Genomic DNA, 19,782 nt, shown 5'->3' on the forward strand with positions numbered 1-19,782 from the left:
ACAGTGTTTTCTTCTGTAGCTTAGTAAACTCTGGTATAAGGTGCAAACTATAGTGGTGTACCTTTTGTAAGTGGCCTCCACTAAATAAGTGGTATAAGAATTACACCAACATCAATTTCCTGCTATTAAAATTTTAACTAATAGCTTTAAGAGAGAAGACAAGACTTTGCAGAAGATGCCCTGTCTTAGATATTTAAATAAATGTGGGATGCATCTTACCTGTTTGCTGTATTTGTTATTGGTTTGACAGCTGTATTCAGAGCAGTGATCTGATCCAATTGAAATGTTGTCTCCTGCTCCCACAAATGTATTAGCTGGTGGTAGATCTTGTACGGCCTGGTGTTTTTTTCCTGCAGTTGGTGACTGGGGGTGAAGCTGGACAGTAGGCAAGGGGGAACTAGATTTGTAATGCCTGGCCAGGTCAGGACTGCCAGGCCCACCATTAACAGATCGGTATCGGCCCATGCTTGGGCTGTCTGACAGCTTCTCATTGACACTATCATACCTCTGTCCATTTGGTTTAGAAGCTTCTACAGTGACAATGCTGCTGTAGAGTGGCTGCTTAGATTTTTTGTTTTTCTTGTCCTTTTTAGGCTTTTTAGATTTGTCATGCTGTTGGGGTGTAAAAAAGTCTTCATGATCTTTCTTGCCAGCTTCATAGCCATTTTTATTTTTGGACCGGCAATATCTTGCCATCACTACAATTAGGATGATTAGAATCACAGTCATAATTCCAGCAACCACCCCAATGACAATACTGAGTCTCTGTTTGCTAATTTCATAGCTTGGGTCACCAGCTATATCCTGGGTGAGTGGGGTGTGCAAACTTCTGGCTATCTGGGAGTCAATCACAGTTGCATTAGAAACACTTTCATTGACAAACACATGCACCAGAGTCGTGGTAGACTGGGAAGGCTGCCCACTGTCATTCACTTGCACCACCAACCTGTGCAAACCATAATGCTTTTGGGTGAGTTTTCCCACTAAGGAAACCACACCACTGGTGGAATCAATCTCAAACAGCTTGAAGGGATTCCCTCCCACAATGCTGTAGTTAAGGTCTGCATTGATGCCATCATCACTGTCTGTTGCCAACACCGTAGCAACTACTGTCCTGACATTACTTGAAGGTGGCAGTAAAGTGTAGGAAATATTTCTGGGAAGGGTGACAGTGGGAGCATTGTCATTCTCATCCATCACAAAGAGAGAGACCGTGGCTGTTGCAGACCTGGGAGGCTCTCCCCCATCCACAGCTTTGACTCTGAAAGTGTATGTGGTCTGATGTTCTCTGTCAAAAGACATCGTGGAGTAAATAGTCCCCGTGTCATTTTCAATGGAAAAAATGTTACTGTTCTCCTCTATGTATAGGCTCATCTCTGCATTGCGCCCCTTGTCAGCATCCATCACTGTGACCATTCCCACAGGGCTGTTGGGCTGTAAATTTTCCTTCACATAAAAGGTAAAGACGTCCTGCATGAACTTAGGGTCATTGTCATTCTTGTCAGCCACCTGAACAATCACTGTGGTGCTGCCCTGTAGCACGGGGACGCCTTTGTCTCTGGCGTTAACTTTAAACTCATACCTGTCAGTCTGCTCGCGGTCCAGCACGGTATTGACGAGGATGTCCCCAGAATCGGGATCGATGGCAAAGATCCCCATCACGGAAGAGTCCAGCGAGTAGGCGATTTCAGCGTTTTTCCCACTGTCCGCGTCTGTAGCCAGCACCGTGGCTACCCTCTCTCCGGGGATGTTGTTCTCAGGAAAGTACACCTCCACCACCGACTGGCCAAAGACAGGCGGGTTGTCGTTGGTGTCTCCCACCTTGACAACCAGGGAGTTGTTGCTGGAGAGACTGGGGCTGCCCGAGTCCACCGCCACTATGACCACGTTGAACTCCTTGGTGGTCTCATAGTCCAAAGGGGCCGAGGTGTGCAGGAAGTATTTTTTCTTGTTCTGGTCGCCCTCCGTGTCACTGGCCGGCTTGAGCTGGAAGGGCACGTCGCCCACCACGGTGCAGGTGACCACTCCATTCTCGCCTTGGTCTCGGTCAGACACCTGTACCAGCGCGATGGGGGTGTCCACCAGAACGTCCTCGGCCACATTGGCCACCCCGTCCTTGAGTGGGATACGCCCGATCTTGCGGATTTCAATGGACGGCACATTGTCGTTCTCGTCCTTGATGTTAAGGACCACCGTGGCTTTGTCTGTCTTGGGGGGCTGCCCGCGATCGCGGGCCATGACCGTGAAGCGCAGCTGGTTCACTTCCTCGCGGTCTATACGGTGCAGGACGCTGAGCCAGCCCGACGTCTCGTCTAGGCGCAGCAGACGCCGCACGGACTCGGTAGCCGCCCCGAACACGTACTCGATCTGCCCGTTGACCCCCACGTCCAGGTCGGCGGCACGCAGCTGCAGGATGGGGGTCCCCGGGGCGCTGTTCTCGGCCAGGTCAGCCTCGTACACGCTCTTCTCGAAGCGGGGGCTGTTGTCGTTCACGTCGGTGATGAGCACCCGCAGGATGGCCTGAGAGGAGCGAGGCGGGTCGCCACCGTCGCGTACCCTCAGGGTCAGCTCGTAGGAGTCGCGCTGTTCGCGGTCCAGCGCCCCCTTCACGATCAGCTGCGGCTGCTTTTCGCCATCCGGGGTGTCGGCCACCTGCAGTTCGAACACGCTGCTGCGTCCGCCCGGGCTGGTCCCGCCGCCGCCTTCTGGCGCGTCCAGCCGCCTCTTGGAGCCCCCGGGGCCGCCGCCGCTCCCGCCGTTCCCGCCGCCCCCGGGGTAGGGGGCGCTGTCGGCAGGCCCGGCGCGCCGGCCCTCGCCGCCGCCGCCGCCGCCGCCGCCCCCGGGCTCCTGTAGCAGCTCGTAGCGCTCAATGCCGTTGCGGCCGAAGTCGCGGTCGGTGGCTGTAGGCAGCAGGTAGAGAGTGCCCACCGGCCGGTTCTCCTCCACCGTGAGCGTGAGCACGGGTGACGGGAAGGTGGGCGTGTTGTCGTTGATGTCGAGCACGATGACCCGACCCTCGAACAGGTCCACCCAGCTCTGCGAGGGCCCGATCACCGACACCTCGAAGTCCAGGAAGCATTCGTTCTCGTCGAAGATCATCTGACACTGGGGCAGTTTCTCGCGGTCGATGCGCCGCTCGCTGGTACTCAGCTCGCCGGTGAGGTTGTCGATCTTCAGGTACTCTGAGCCCGACTCGAGGCTGAAAGTCACCTCACCGGAGCCGGTCACGATGCCCAAGTCGGAGGCGACGTTGCCGATGCGGACGTCTGCTGGGCCCTCCTCCGCCAGTCGGTATCGGAGGAGTTGCTTGGCCGCCGCTAGGCTAAGCGAGAGCGGAAAGAGGAGACAGCAGCCCAGACACCAGGCGCGCGCCCATCCCATGGTCCGCATCCTCAGCATCTTCTCCTGCTGCTGCTGCTATTGCTCCTTCTAATTACGGCCCCTCGGCGCCCCCCTCCTCTGGGGCCCGTGGCCTGCCCTCCTCCCAGTCCTCTTCCCTCTCCGGGAAGGGAAGAAGCAAGAGGGAACGCAGGGAGGGGGCAAGAGCGGCGTCCAGAGTCGGCCGGGGAGGACCAGCGATAGATCCTTCTTTTTTTTTTTTTTTTCCTCCTCTTGCTTCTTCCGAAAGTTATTGTTTCATAATTTATGCAATGGGTGCTAATCGCCCGCTAGCCAGCCGCCGTTCAGTCGCAGTACCTCACAGTTCACGGGACACTGCGCGCCGCGGGCTCGGCGCCCCCCCAGAGTCATCCCCGCAACCGGCGGAGGAACCCGGGCTCCCGTCACCGCTCAGTCGGATGGGGCTGGAACCGCTCCGGCAGGCGGGCGGTGGAGCCGGGAAGCGGCCGGGAGCGAGCCTGCAGCCTCCCCCGCCTGCCAACCCCGCTCGTCTTTGCTGCTACTCGAGTTGAGTCCAATTCACGTTCCAGCCACTCACTCCAGACCCAGCTTCTGCTCCGGCTGCCCAGGCAAACGTGAGTCGCTTCCTGCAAGAGGTGCTAGGGCCAGCAACAAGCCAGTCTCAACTCCTTCTCCGCTCAGGCAGCGGGGGAGCCAGTCAACAGATTGGGAATGAAAAATCCCGGCAGGTCGCTTCGGGCACCGTGCAGTGGAGACGACTCGAGTCACACAGCCGTTCGCGTCCGGGTCCCCCCCGTGCGCGGAAAAGCAGCCCGAGCCATCTTCAGAGACGCCCTGAGTGTCGGTCCCGTCTCACCCAGAGAGCTCGGGTTTCTCTTTTTTCTTAACAACTCTGCGCAAGGTCATTAGTCTCGAAGCCGCCTCCTGAAACCGCAGCAGCCGTTCGCCCGCGGGGGTGAAGGCTGAGCCGTGCGCACCGCGCGGTGCCCAAGTTTGGGTTCGCAGCCGCAGAGTCCGTGCCTTTCCTCACCTGCATTCGGCCCGCATGTCAGAGCACTGGGATCTGCAGCGCTGTGCGCGATTCAGGGAGGAGATTGCAGCCTCTCTCTCTCCCCGCTCTCTCTCTCTCTCTCGATCCCTCCCCTCCCTCTCTCCTCCTCCTCTCTCCTCCCTCCTCCCGTTTCCCCTTTCCCCTTCTCCCACTCCTCTCTCCCTCACGCTCCCTCTCCTTTCTCCCAGTCCCAATACAGGCAACTCGAGCTGAACTTGATCCCTTTGCAGTTCAAAGGTGAGCAAACCAAGCTCCGTGCGCAGGCGACGCTGGCCTGGCCAAAGACCCCAGCCGGGCTCCCCCAACGGCAATTAACAAAGATGCCCAATTCTGTCCGGATTTCCGAAGAAAAGCACAAGGCATGGGGTGGGGGGAGGTGGAGTCAGAGACAGCTGCCAAGTAGCTTAAAAAAAAAAAAAAAAAAAAACAGTTTGCCAAGGGGAGAAAAAGTGCCAGTCGGTTGTTGCCTCGGAAGTGCCCTGGCACGGCGGGTGAATTCCGCAGTTGTCTCGTCCCCTCTGGTGTCTGGGAGAGTCTGGTGCTCGCGCTCCCGCCGCCCCTTCGGCTGCTGCAGCTCTAAGACACTGAATGGCAAGTGGGAAGCTCCAGCTCACCCGCCGCCAGCCGGAAACCCCCAAGTTTGCCCAAAGTGATGGTTGCTGCTGGGCGCTCTCTGCCTTGCTTGCGGCTCAAGCTTGTCCCTGACGCTACTGCGGCGGCGGGAGCAGTGGAGCTGTGGAAACTACACACTCTTAGAAAAGGAGGGAGGAGGGCGGGGGGGAGGGAGACGGGAGGGAGCTGTAGCCGGCCGCCCCGCTCCGGAAAGCCCAGCTTCAGCTCCGGGGCCCACTCCAAGTGTGCGCAATCCTAACAAGTCCCCCAGAAGCCAAAGCTTGTCCCTCTCCCTCCCCAGCGAGTGCGGCCGCTGCTTTCTGGGGGAACTTGCTTTCCCTCCGAGGCTGGTAAATTTCCTTCTCGCTCTGGCTAAAGCCAAGAGCGTGTGTGAGAGCGCCGAACATGTGTCAGCAAACGTTTCTCCCCCTTCTCAGAGTATGTTCTTCATCCCTGCCCCCCACCCACTGTCTCTGCTTCGCGAATTAGCTTCTTGGTTAAAGCTTGGTCAGCTGTGGCTTCGGGGACCCAGCGTGTGGCCAGGGATCTACGCGGGTGTTCTGAGAAACCATGATGGGCTGCAGTCGTTAAGAAAGAACAGCGAACTCCTGGGAGAGTGGGAGAGCGATCCTTTTTTGGGAGCGCAGAGTTCGGAGGGCTGAGGTTTGGGGAGGGGGAGGGTGCTCTGTCTTTGTTTAAATGCTTGGCATTCCTGTCGCTGTGCTTGCTTACGGGGTAGACCGTGTGTGCGCGCGCCTGGGGAATAAACACATGTTGGAAGCCTCGATATTATTTTCTGAGCAGAAACCTGCAGCTTTTAGTAACTGGCAAAGTGTAGCGTCACCTATCTGGATAAAAGGGAAATAAACTTTAATGTCAACTTTGTGTACCAAACTGTCCCTAGCTCCTTTTCTCTCCTTTTGACTTTGTGCCACTGGAACGTAGATGGTGTTCCCCCACGCGAGGCTTCCCCAGTTTTCAGACACGGCCACCGCAGCTCGCCTCATCGGATTTCAAGTCTGGTCGCGTTTTCCGAACTATAGACATTTACTCTTCATTTATTTCAGCGGCAGTTAAACAAGGGGGCCTAGCCAAGATTAAAGGGGGTTGAGGTGGGTAGGTGACACTTGGAGGGAATTCTTACCATCTCAAAAAAAGAACGGGGGCTGCTACTAGATTTTGGTTAGTCCTCAGCCGGTTTGCTCAATTTAAAGGCATTAAAGGTCCTCCACTTAAAGGAAAATTTAAAGAGAAAAGAAGAAAAGAGAAAGAAATACGTCCAGAGTAGGTACTCTGCCTTTACGATACCTCTGTGAGGCGGCGGAATGATTTAAAGACAAACACCAATAAAGTCTTTGAGCAGACACAGCGCGCGGTTATTTAGGCGGGCGCAGCCAGCAGGAATGCGGGGAGAGGCGGTAGAGATTTCCAAGCATTCCCGATGGGGAATCGTAGAGGTGCGGAGGATGGAGCAATCGTGGTGTGTGCCAGGGAGCTGGCAAGTATTTTCCAAACTGCTAAAACATTAGCACTCCGGGGGTAGTGGCTCCTCCTCTGAGGCCAGGCCGGGAATCCGGCCTTTCCACCCGCCTCCCCACCCCCTGTCCCTCCACCTCCTACCCCTCGCAGGCACCGGAGCCTCTCAGCTCTGTATCTGCAGCATCAGCGAGAACTGCTCGGCGCGCAGACTCAGTGCGCACAGCCGCAGTCTGGAGCCGGGGGGCGGGGGCGGGCGCCGCAGCGCAGAAGCGGCAGGCTAAGTGTCAATAAAGCCGAATTCCCCTTCTATTAAGCAAAGTCTGGTTTATCAGAACGCTGCCTCCCCGAGACACCCGGTCCCGTTTTTTCCAGGGTCCAAGGCGGAAGCCCGCGCATTCCCATAACGCGGCAATATGGTGCAGGACACTCAGTCCTCTCGCCGCCTTTCCGAAGATTTTGCAAACTTCGGGCAGCCGCGTAGGCAGAGACACTGTACACTCCCTCTTGCCTCGCCAGACTGTAAACTTGAACCAGCCCGAACGCCCACCGCTCCGACGCGCGATCTCTAGGCGCACACCAGCGGGGGGGCGAAGAGAGTAGGCGGCTTTTCCCTCGAGCGCTGAAATTTCCTTCCAGATGACCCGGAGGTGGGGTGGAGTGGGGAGGGGGGCGGCGTCCTTCACAGTGGAGTGGTTTCCTCATTGCGAGTCACCAGTCCGCCCACCCCACTCTCATCCCTACCAACTCCGCCGCGCAGCCAAACCGGCGTGGGAAATGGGTCCGACGTGCCCGGCATGGAGAAGAGCGCGGCCAGACTGCCGAGGCCTTGAAGCCTTCTGGCTTCTCCCTTCCCCCACCTTGCCCGGCTCCGACCTTTCCGCCAGAGCAGCCCAGGAGTGTTGGCAGATCGGCCCGGTCGTGCGTTGGGTTCCCGGGAAAGGGAACGGAATGGGCGGGGTAGGGCTGTGGGCGAGGCGAGGAGAGCTCTCGGAGCGCCCTGGCTGCGCTCGGAGCTCGCGTCCTCTTCCGCCCCCTGTCTAGGGACTGACACTCCAACTCCAGCCTCCAGCCGGCGCGAAGGATGAATGGAGGCGAGAAGCCGATTCCCCCACCCCCGCCCCATTTCCGCAGTCTCAGAGCCGGTGTCACAAGTGCTCAGCAATTTCATTAAATGCAACCGGGGGCTAAATCCCCCGCGGGACAAGACCTCACCAAGGCAAGAAGATATCCGGGTTCGCTCCCACCCACAAACCCCGCCCGGGCTTCAATCCCGAGGCTGCATTTATCTTCTGAACCTGAGAGGAAAGGGTTCAGAAGGAAATGGAATCGAAAGTGTAACCGGCTGCAATAAATTAAAGAGCCCGTTGCCGCTGCTGTTGCTTTGGCGTCCAGAATTAGAGAAAACGAGATCAGTGTCCTAAAACCCGCCTTGATCAGATACAACGTCATCCCTTGTATGAACCGAAGTATGAGACAATGTTGAATTGTTGGTTTTTTTTAAAGGACAAGAAAAAGAAATGTCCCTTTGAAACGAAGGTTAAAAAGGACAATTTATTATAGACATATCACTCCATTCTAACAGACACTTAATAAAAGCTCGACCAACGATTTGTTTTCTATGCCAATATCTTAAAATACTCGGTACATTTTAGTTTTTGTTTTTAAATTTACCGACTAACCTTGCTTACTTAAAACTGCTTTGCCGTTAAAAAAAAAAAAAAATTCAATGACTGAGCTGAAAAATAGCATCCAGGGTCCGTGTTGTAGTTTAAGCCTTAAGAAAAGACAGGAAGAGGAAAAACAACAAAAGTTGATGGGTTAGAATGAATACAAAGACGTAGGTGCCGGAGATATGATCTCTGGGGGGCTTTCATTCATTATAGACGCTGTATTTACGATAATAAAAGAAAAAAGGTTAAATACAGTAAACATGATAGCCAGTTCTGGAAAGAAATATAAAGCAGTTTGACGGGAAGGGAGAAAGTGACTCAAGAACGCCACCAAGGGACAAACTGAGAAAATGACACCCGTACATCTCCAAATCCGTTGACCTTTTATCTTTTTCGAACCGGTCATCTGTATCCACTTACGTATGTACAAACACGTTTTTGAGGTCTTTACGATCAATCATTTCTCCAGCTACTTCTGGTAAACTTGATACTTTAGTTTTCTTTATCTAAATTATCAAAAATGACTGTCCCTTAAACCTCTGTTTTTTAAATAGTAAGTATAATCCGACTTAGAGCAAGTATGATTCTGATTCCTGGGACTGCGAGAAACTACAGGAATCTTTTGCAGTCTTAAATTCATGCTTGTAGTGTTTAAATGTGTAGTATACGTAAATGGCTAAATTATTCATTGAAATAACAGACTTTTCGATGGACATTAAAACTCAGCAGTTTAAATAAGGAAACCACAGATTTCCTTTTAAGCAGGTAATAACTGCTTGCATCAGTGGTTATTTAATTGGTCTCCAGCCAAGAAATAGAACAAGTTGTACCGTTTAAATCATGAGATCATGTAATGCAAAGCCATAAAATGCAATATCTCAGTAATAGAAGAACACAAGCTAAGAACTAAACTAAGTTGATTCATACTGCCTATTTGAATAACTATTAAGCATTTCCATAAGTCTAGTACAAAAACTTAAGAGAAAAAGAAATTCATGAAAATAATTTTAAGAGTTTACTTAAATATTAGTTTATGGTCTGTGGGATTTGCCGGTTTAAATGTAGTGTTTTTGTTTAAAAATGACACCTGATAGAAATATTTCACCTTAAGCACAGAACAAAATGAGGGATCGTTTTTCTAGAGTTTTAAATGTCAAAATATATTCAGTATAACATAGATTTTTAAATTTATGTGAAATATATCTAATCAGATACTGTAACTGACAAACACATTTTTTACTTACAAGATAATTTATGGATTTTTTCCAACTTTATGGTAATTTTTATATATTTGCAAATATCTATGCTTGAGAGAAAAACAGTATTTTACAAAACTGGGTGAGTTTTTTGGAGAAAGACACTTGATAGGTCAAAACAGTATATCCTATTATTTTTGACCATCTGCGGCTGTCCCCTGTCTTTACCTATGGTAAAATTGAACATTCCAATGCCCTTTCCAGGAACCTGAGACATTTGGCATTTCTTTACTATCATGACAGGATATGTCGAATTCTACTGTAACTAATGACCTCTAAGCCTAGATAATATATTAAGGGTTTGGAGAAAAAATATCTTATAATGGATTGCATTAATATAATACTCAAATAAATGACCTTGCATGTACTAAGTATGGTTGAAAATTATGAATTAGCTTTATAAATTTTATTCCCTATGTTGACCTATGCTAACTAGATCACTTATGTTAATTACCAATACCAGGTAATATAAAACATTACTCAATCAAATTTAACCCATTAAAATTTAGAAAATACAAAATGTAGAATGTTTCTAGGATGGATAATATAGTAAGTTTGATTAACTACTTTACCAGCAATGAATTTTTCAGTGATGTATGGTCATCCTTATGTGGTAATCCTTGGGACCTTTCTCCAAATACAATATTGCTAGCTAACTTCTGGACCTAGGATAGGATTACTCTTCTCAGCCCCCTTGTGGCTAGATGATGCCATTGACTAGGTCTGGGTAACCATGAGTGGAAGTGGAGGTTCATCTCCAAAAGAAACAGGGATGGCTAAAATGAAATCACTATTCAGCTCTGTCAGTTATACTGATTATTAACCTGACTTAGGACCAATACCTGGGAACTGTCAATACATTTCAGACCCACATTGACTTTGAAGGCAGGAATATGCTCTAAGTGACTGTTTCAGCACTTATTTAATGAATTATAGAAGTGAAGCTGGGTTAAAAGCCCTACCAAAGAGATGATATGGGTTTCAACTATAATCCATGCAAAACAGCAGTTGTTCTATTTAGTCACAGGTGGAAATACAAGTTCCAATGGCAAGGCAAGTACTTGCTATATACATAAAGCTATATAAATTTGTATCTGGTGATTTTCAACAGTAGCAGACACATTTCACTGTAGTTTATTTTTTTAAATTTTATTTAGTTTATTTTTTATTTAATAACTGGTGTGGCATTTTAACACTTTGAATAGGACTGTGATAAAGTATTGTTGATGTACCATGAGATGGAAAGATAATATTGATTTTTGTATTTATGATTATTCTTTTTAATTCTTGTTTTGACTGTGTAACTGTTTTTCAATTGCATCTCCAAAAGACTATATTAAGAAAAAAAACTATATGGATGTAATTAGAAGCTTTTGATTTGGCTAATCAATGAATAAAATATCAAGTATTTTGATGAATTATTAAGCTAACAGCTGGGGTTAGTAAGAGTATATATCAACAGTATATATCTGAATTCAGCACTGAGAGGTTTACCATATCTTTCTGTTTCTGATCATGTCTGTCTGTTTGGAGGAAAGAAATTGTACCTGTCCTTGTCTTTTCAATGACATTTGATATAAAGCTTCTCTTTTTCATCTAACAAATTGGAAGGTTTGCTTCTTTCTTGTAAAACAGAATTAAAACATATGAGAGAGGATGAGAGAAAAACACAATTAAAAAAAGATGTGACTGAAACAAAGGTAGCATCTCAGTTTCTGTTTTATCTTGCCCTACAGAATCATGCTTTGCAAAGGTCTATAAACCAATGACCATGATGGCTACTCCATTTCTTCTAAGGGATTCTTGCTCACAGTAGTAGATATAATGGTCATCTGAGTTAAATTCACCCATTCCAGTCCATTTTAGTTCGCTGATTCCTAAAATATCGATGTTCACTCTTGCCATCTCCTGTTTGACCACTTCCAATTTGTCTTGATTCATGGACTTAACGTTCCAGTTTCCTATGCAATATTGCTCTTTACAGCATCGGACCTTGCATCCATCACCAGTCACATCCACAACTGGGTGTTGTTTTTGCTTTGACTCTGCCTCTTCATTCCTTCTGGAGTTATTTCTCTGATGATCTCCAGTAGCATGTTGGGGACCTACCAACCTGCAGAGTCCATCTTTCAGTGTCCTTATCTTTTTGCCTTTTCATACTGTTCATGGGGTTCTCAAGGCAGGAATACTGAAGTCGTTTGCCATTCCCTTCTCCAGTGGATCAAATTTTGTCAGAACTCTCCACCATGACCCGTCCATCTTGGGTGGCCCCACATGGCATGGCTCATAGTTTCACTGAGTTAGACAAGACTGTGATCCATGTGATCAGAGTGGTTAGTTTTCTGTGACTGTGGTTTTCAGGCTGTCTGCCCTCTGATGGAGAAGAATAAGAGGCTTATGGAAGCTTCCTATTGTGAGAGACTGACTGAGGAAACTGTAATCCAAGTCTGTGCCCTGATCAGTAGAGCTGAAGAAGCTGAAGTTGAATGGTTCTATGAAGACCTACAAGACCTTTTGAACTAACACGCAAAAAAAGATGTCCTTTTCATTACTGGAGACTGGATCACAAAAGTAGGAAATCAAGAAACACCTGGAGTAACAGGCAAATTTGGCCTTGGAATACAAAATGAAGCAGGGCAAAGGCTAACAGTTTTGCCAAGAGAACACACTGGTCATAGCAAACACCCTGTTTGCTGTGTTTCCAAAACACAAGAGAAGACTCTACACATGGACATCACCAAATGGTCAACACCGAATCAGATTATATTCTTCGCAGAAAATATGGAGCAGCTCTATACAGTCAGCAAAAACAAGACTGGGAGGTGACTATGGCTCAGATCATGAACTCCTTATTGCCAAATTCAGACAAATTGAAGAAAGTAGGGAAAACCACTAAGCCACTCAGTTTTGACCTAAATCAAAGCCCTTATAATTATGCAGTGGAAGTGACAAATAGTTTCAAGGGATTAGATCTGATACACAAAGAATGCCTGAAGAACTATGGACAGAGGTTCATGGCATTTTACAGGAGGCAGGGGTCAAGAGCATCACCAAGAAAAAGAAATGAGAAAAGGCAAAAGAGTTGTCTGAGGTGGCGTTACAAATAGCTGTGAAAAGAAGAGAGGTGAAAGGCAAAGGAGAAAGGGAAAGATATACCTATTTTAATGTAGATTTCCAAAGAACACCAATGAGAGATAAGAATGCCTTCCTGAGGGATCAATGCAAAGAAATAGAGGAAAACAGAATGGGAAAGACTAGAGATCTCTTCAAGAAAATTGGAGATACCAAGGGAACATCATGCAAAGGGAACACAATAAAGGACAGAAATGGTATGGACCTAACAGAATCAGAAGATATTAAGAAGTGACAAGAATACACAGAACTGTACAAAAAAGATCTTCACAACCCAGATAATCACGATGGTGTGATCACTTATCTAGAGCCAGACATCCTGGTATGTGAAGTCAAATGGGCCTTAGGAAGCATCACTATGAACAAAGCTAGTGGAGGTGATGGAATTCCAGTTTAGCTACTTCAAATCCTGAAAGATGATGCTGTGAAAGTGCTGCATTCAATATACCAGCAAATTTGGAAAACTCAGCAGTGGCCACAGGACTGGTAAAGGTCAGTTTTCATTCTGATCCCAAAGAAAGGCAATCTCAAAGAATGTTCATACTACTGCACAACTGCACTCATCTCACACACTAGTAAAGTAATGCTCAAAATCTCCAAGCCATGCTTCAACAGTACGCGAACTGTGATCCAACTTTCAGATGTTCAAGTTGGATTTAGAAAAGGCAGAGGAACCAGAGATCAAATTGCCAACATCTGCTGGATCATTGAAAAAGCAAGAGAGTTCCAGAAAAATATGTACTTCTGCTTTATTGAATATGCCAAAGTCTTTGACTGCATGGATCACAACAAACTGTGGAAAATTTTTCAAGAGATGGGAATACCAGACCACCTGACCTGCCTCTTGAGAAATCTGTATGCAGGTCAAGAAGCAACAGTTAGAACTGGAAATGGAACAACAGACTGGTTCCAAATTGGGAAAGGAGTACGTCAAGGCTATGTATTGTCACTCTGCTTATTTAACTTACATGCAGAGTACATCATGAGAAACACTGGACTGGATGAAGCACAAGCTAGAATTAAGACTGCTTGGAGAATTATCAGTAACTTCAGATATACAGATGACACCACCTTTCTGGCAGAAAGCAAAGAATAACTAAAGAGCCTCTTGATGAAAGTGAAAGAGGAGAGTGAAAAAGCTGGCTTAAAACTCAACATTCAAAAAACTAAGATCATGGTATCTGGTCCCATCAGTTCAGTTCAGTTCAGTCGCTCAGTCGTGTCCAACTCTTTGCGACCCCATGAATCACAGCATGCCAGGCCTCCCTGTCCATCATCAACTCCCGGAGTTTACTCAAACACATGTCCAATGAGTCGCTGATGCCATTCAGCCATCTCATCTTCTGTCGTCCCCTTCTCCTCCTGCCCCCAATCCCTCCCAGCATCAAGGTCTTTTCCAAAGAGTCAGCTCTTCGCATGAGGTAGCCACAGTACTGGAGTTTCAGCTTCAGCATCAATCCTTCCAATGAATACCCAGGACTGATCTCCTTTAGGATGGACTGGTTGGATCTCCTTGCAGTCCAAGGGACTCTCAAGTTTTCTCCAACAATGCAGTTCAAAAGCATCAATTCTTCGGTGTCAGCTTTCTTCACACTTCACAGCAAATAGATGGGAAAATAGTGGAAACAGTAACAGATTTGATTTTTAGGGGTTTCAAAATCACTGCAGATGGTGACTTCAGCCATGAAATGAAAAGACGCTTGCTCCTTGTAAGAAAAGTTATGACCAAACTAGAAAGCATATTAAAAAGCAGAGATATTACTCTGCCAACAAAGGCCCATCTAGTTAAAGCTGTGGCTTTTCCAGTGGTCATGTATGGATGTGAGAGTTGGACTATAAAGAAAGCTGAGTGCTGAAGAATTGATGCTTTTGAACTGTGCTGTTGGAGAAGACTCTTGAGAGTCCCTTGGACTGCAAGGAGATCCAACCAGTCCACCCTAAAAGAAATCAGTCCTGAATATTCATTGGAAGGTCTGATGCTGAAGCTGAAACTCCAATACTTTGGCCACCTGATGCGAAAAGCTGACTCATTTGAAAAGACCCTGATGCTAGGCAAAATTGAAGGCAGGAGGAGAAGGGGTCGACAGAGGATGAGATGACTAGATGGCATCACTGACTTCAATGGACATGAGTTTGAGTAAATTCTGGGAGTTGGTGATGGACAGGGATATCTGTCGTGCTGCAGTCCATGGATTCTCAAAGAGTCAGACAGGACTGAGCGACTGAACTGAACTGAACTGATAAACCAATATTGCCCTCAACCATCAAAAGTTACTCTTTAGGCATCCCCATCTGTCTTTCTCTGTTTCTGAATTACTCCCCTGGGCAGAATTAATGTGATGCTAATGAGCCTTAAACATTCAGGATCTGTCACTTGCATCAACCTCTTCCAAGACCTTACGGTGAGGGGGTGGGGTGCAACAATGCTTACATAGTCACATGTTTTTGAAATTTGCAAGAAGGAATTTTTAGCACAATAGGTTACTAACACTGCTTTCTTCCTCTTCAATTTCCTCTATCACACTTCTTGTTTAAATGGTGTTAAAGAGCCTCAGGAATTTTGGGGAATCTAGTTAAGGGAAAAGTTGAGATGAGGATACATCTAATTTGGGTGTGTTAAGAATGTTTTTATGAATTTAAGTCTTTTTCATTCACAGTTATTTCTATTAATAACAACCATGGCACAGAATGGCTCCCAAGAATTTGACATTCATTGTGCCAGGTTGCCCGGTGTGATGGCACAGTGGTCCAGGGTCATGGCTTCTGTACAGTGATAGAATATCCCTTAGTGGGGGTTCCTGGAAATACATGGGTGGTGAAGTGGGATCAAGGCTTAAGGGTGTGGGGCCAGAAACAAGTCTGCCGAAACTTCTAATTATTAGATAAAAAGTTCCAAATGGAAAATGGGCTTCTCTTTGACATCTACTTAAAACAAATATTCTCTCTTGTAGGAATTACTCAGTAAGGCAGAAGATACACATTATTCTTGTGTGTGTGTGTGTGTGTGTGTGTGTGTAATTTCTAAGCAGAGATTTTACAAATACAGAAACTTCTCAGAATCCCTGTATTTGTGGACTCAAATGTATAGCAATATTGCAAACAGAGTCAGTATGTGTGTAGCTGGGTGACTTACATCCCACTGTATTGGAGTTATCATATCTGACACATCAAGTGACAAAGTCTGCCACTTGAACATGAAATAACACACCATATATTCACCAATGCAATAGAGATACCCTAAAGAAACAAATATTTCTGTGACAAACTCGTACTGTAAGCTATTCATCAATATGTCAAACTATGTTGTATTTATTCAATTATTAAGTTTAAGACAGTGCGAAAACACTTAAAAATCTACTTCAATTGCACTTCCATATGCCTTAATTTCAACTTGAGTCTATATATCATTTTTTCAGAAGTTTTGGTCATACCAAATTTCAAAAAAGAAGTATTATAGACATATGTCAGCCCATTAATTAATGAGTTATGGGTTTAGGGGAAACATTGTGATACTTTTTTATTTGTCAGATCTATAAAATGTGAAATTTCTTATAATTTATGGTTTTTAAATAGACATTTATTTTGTACTATTTTTGTATCTTATTCTATATTCTTTTTCTTAAGGAAGGCCATCCAAAATATGTAAAGTTTACAAAATTTGATTCTGTCCTGTCCTTGCTTGTAATAATTAAGAGAATAGACAGAGAGTGGTTTAAATAAATAAACCATAGACATCAAAGATTCCCGCAAATCATAAATTCAATTCTGCAAAAATAAAACAAATGTTAAGACTTTATATTACCTAATTTATAGATAAATACTGCTTAATACTGCTTAATTTCCTAAAGACAATAATCATATTGCTATAATAAGTTATTTTAAAATCAGATTGTTGGTGCTAGAAGTGGCAACACAGTGAGAAAGAGTTGGGTGAAGTATTGAAAATAAAGAAACCACTTTTGAATTCCAGGGCCTCCACTCTGGACCTCTGTGATTTTTGATGAATTACTCTGAACCCCAGTATTTCATCATTTAATTAAATTCATCCAACATGTATTTAAATTCTATTTTATATCGGTCCATGTGTTAGATTTTGTACATAAGTAAATTCTAATACTTACCTTTAAGTAGTTCATATTTTAATTGTATCTATATAATGGGTACAACAAGTCACCTTTAAGGTTGTTGTGGGTAGTAAATGTGATAATTTCATAAGAGAACTCAATACTGCTTGGAACAAATTAAATTCCTAATACAAATTTTTTTTTTACTCTATTTTTCTTAATGCTCCTAAGGACTTACGGTTGAGTATCCTAGATTTTTCAAGATCTTCATTTCTATTTTGTTTACATTTTCATAGTTTATAATTGGAGTCATTTATACTTATATTGCTCTTCATTTGTTCAGGGGTCAGCAGACTATAGCCTTCAGACCAAATCTGGCCCTTGGCTTGTTTTCGTATGTCCTTCTGTGCCATGGATATTTTGTTTTGTTTTTTACACCTTTTAAAGAGTTGTTAAAAACAGAAGAAAAAGAAGAGGGACACAACATATGGCCCGGAAAGCCTAAACTATTTACTCTCTGACCCTTAACAGAAAACACTTTCTGATGTCTTTTTTGGAATATCAATTTCATGCGTATAGTGATGATACTGAAAAATATAGTACTTCACACTCCATGTGAGAAAGGAGCTACTGCAATATGTAAGTGCCCAGATGGAACATTAGTTGCTAAGCTCCAAATGTAAAGCTCCATATCCATAAAGCTCTAACTCAAGTACACCCATGTCACATTACATAATCCATATGCAGAGTGATATGCTGCTTTCACTACAACACAAAGAACTCACAGTGTACCTTGTAATGATGGTTATTACAGTGACCTTATAAAGATGGTCACCCTTCTGCCTGAGAGGTTGCGTCTTTGTTCCCTCTCCTTGAATGTGGACAGACTTTGTGACTGATTTTATCAGTAGGACACAGTGGGAGTAACATCATGCCCGTTCTTGTCCCTTGGAGTATTTTCATGGAAACTGGAAACTGCCGCTTAAGAAGTCCCATTACTCTGCGACTACCATACTAGAGAGGCCTCATGTTATGTAGGCATGGTAGGTGACAGTCTCGGCCAGGCCCTGACTTTCAGACATATTCTCTGAGACACTAGAGTCAAGCCATCCGGGACCCTTTTTGAACAGTTCATCTGACAACTGAATACCACTGAGTGGTTGAGAACACAGTTGACACCATATGGAGCCAGTGAATCACCCACCTGAGCCTGGCACATATTCTTGACCTACAATATTTGGGTGAGATATTAATAAAAGTTTATTATTTTAAACCATTTTGTTTCAGGATGTTTGTTACCCAGCAATAGATGGTTGGAGCATGAGTATTCTGTTTGCAAATTTAACAGATGCTGAATGTCAGTACTAGATTTAATAATGATAATTGTTATCATACTGTGCTCATCTGTTTGCCAGACACCATTCTCAACACATTTAATAAGGTTATCACTTAATCTCTGAAGATTATTGCTTAATATAATATTCCTGTAAAGTTATTACATTACAGAGATTATTTTCTATGTAGCACAGAAGAGGATGCTGAGACTTCAGGAAGTTAAGTTTGCTACTAACCTTTTTATGAAGTTATCAGATTATGGGGATTATTTTATCCATAGTAAGATGAGGACACTGAAACTTAAGAAGGCTAAGGAGGTTAAGTAATGAAGAGATATCACAGCTATTAAGTGACTGAGGCTGGGGGATCCAATTTAGTTCATTCATATTTGAAAACCTTTGCTCTGATATACTATAAATAATACTTTACATTACAATGGAGAGCTGATCTAATTAGTTTATACAGCCCATAAGCAGAGGCTCCAAACATCTTTCTTGTTTGTATACTCCATTTAATTAATCTTATGTGGTTCTCTCTCCTAAAAATCTGTCTTCAGTGTAGCTGATTTTAACTGACAGTTTGCTCAGAGTTTTCCTGGACTGAAACTTAGAATAGGGCTGTATTTAAATGTACCTATCTCCTTTATGTCAGATCAAAGCAAGTATGCCATTTGTTCCTAACTTTCAAGGGCCCTTCATTTAATTCAGAATGTTTTAAAGGAAATACTCAGTCCAAGGGGCTTTATTTCCAAAAATGACACACAATCAATATTTATGGAAAAAAATCCCATTATTTCATTTCTGCTTCATGGTAATGTATTTGTTACCTTTGGGATCCATGCCACAAAAGAGTATTATAGGGCAATAAGTCACAGTATGGTAGGGATTATTATTGTCTTGATATTTGCAAAAAGAGGCTCTGTTTAAGAGGGTTATTGATAATCTAACTTTGTCAGTAGAGCATTATTTTGTAACAATAATGAGTACTTGGTAATAATAATTGAGAACTTACAGTATACCAGGGGCAATTCTAGGCTCTTCACATATATTAAACTATCTAATAAATGGTCCAATGAATTAATATTCATAAATCCCTCAAATTTGTATGTATGTTTCTGCTTTTTGTAACTTATTTTAATTCTCCATCTTCTATTATGACTTTGACCTTCATTACATGCCTGGAGGATAGACAAGCAATGTGACAAGAACTTTACTATAAATTAAGAGTATCTTCATAAATGGATTGAATTACTGTGCTAATCATTATTCATTAATCACCAAAGTGCATTCCAGACTACATTCAAGTATAGGAAGGACTGACAGTTCAGTTCAGTTCAGTTCAATTGCTCAGTTCAGTCATGTCTGACTCTTTGTGACCCCATGGACTGCAGCATGCCAGGCTTCCCTGTCCATCACCAACTCCCAAAGCTTGCTTATACTCATGTCCATCAAGTCGGTGATACCATCCAACCATCTCATCCAACCCCATGAACAGTGTGAAAAGGAAGGGCTGTAGTCCCATATATCTAGAAGTCAAGGTGGCCACAGGGATTCTTTGGTCAATGATATATAAGCAGAAGTGATATGTGTTTTCCCGGTGGGTGCATTTAAGAGCCAGAACACAATGTGTCATCTTTTCTTCTTTAACATTTTATTAGGGTTCCCCAGAGAAACAGAATATATACAACTGACATCTGTTCTCTCTTGCGTGCACATACATGTGAGAGAGAACCAGGAGAGTCCATGGCATAAATTCTAGTCTAAAAAATAGGACACTCTACCCAAGAAGAGTTGATATTTCAGTCTGAGTCCCAAGGCTAGAGA

The 19,782-nt window shown here is 44.9% G+C and overlaps 1 protein-coding gene across 9 annotated transcripts in view; it reads right to left on the reverse strand.

The window, feature by feature from the left end:
- The window catches only part of PCDH7 (protocadherin 7), a 449,641-nt gene extending 442,098 nt beyond the window's left edge, over nucleotides 1–7,543 (reverse strand). For 4 of the 9 annotated variants that reach the window (XM_070452062.1, XM_070452061.1, XM_070452066.1 and 1 more), the window contains exon 1: nucleotides 220–7,541. In XM_070452062.1, the coding sequence (XP_070308163.1) occupies nucleotides 220–3,399 (3,180 nt within the window). In that variant the 5' untranslated portion in view covers nucleotides 3,400–7,541. Of the gene's footprint in view, nucleotides 1–219 lie in introns of all 9 variants that reach the window. The other 5 variants (XM_070452064.1, XM_070452063.1, XM_020908319.2 and 2 more) reach the window with 3 other exon arrangements.
- Between the last annotated feature and the right edge of the window lie 12,239 nt (nucleotides 7,544–19,782).

This window comes from Odocoileus virginianus, chromosome 21 (assembly GCF_023699985.2).
Source record: "Odocoileus virginianus isolate 20LAN1187 ecotype Illinois chromosome 21, Ovbor_1.2, whole genome shotgun sequence".
NCBI classification, from domain to species: domain Eukaryota; kingdom Metazoa; phylum Chordata; class Mammalia; order Artiodactyla; family Cervidae; genus Odocoileus; species Odocoileus virginianus.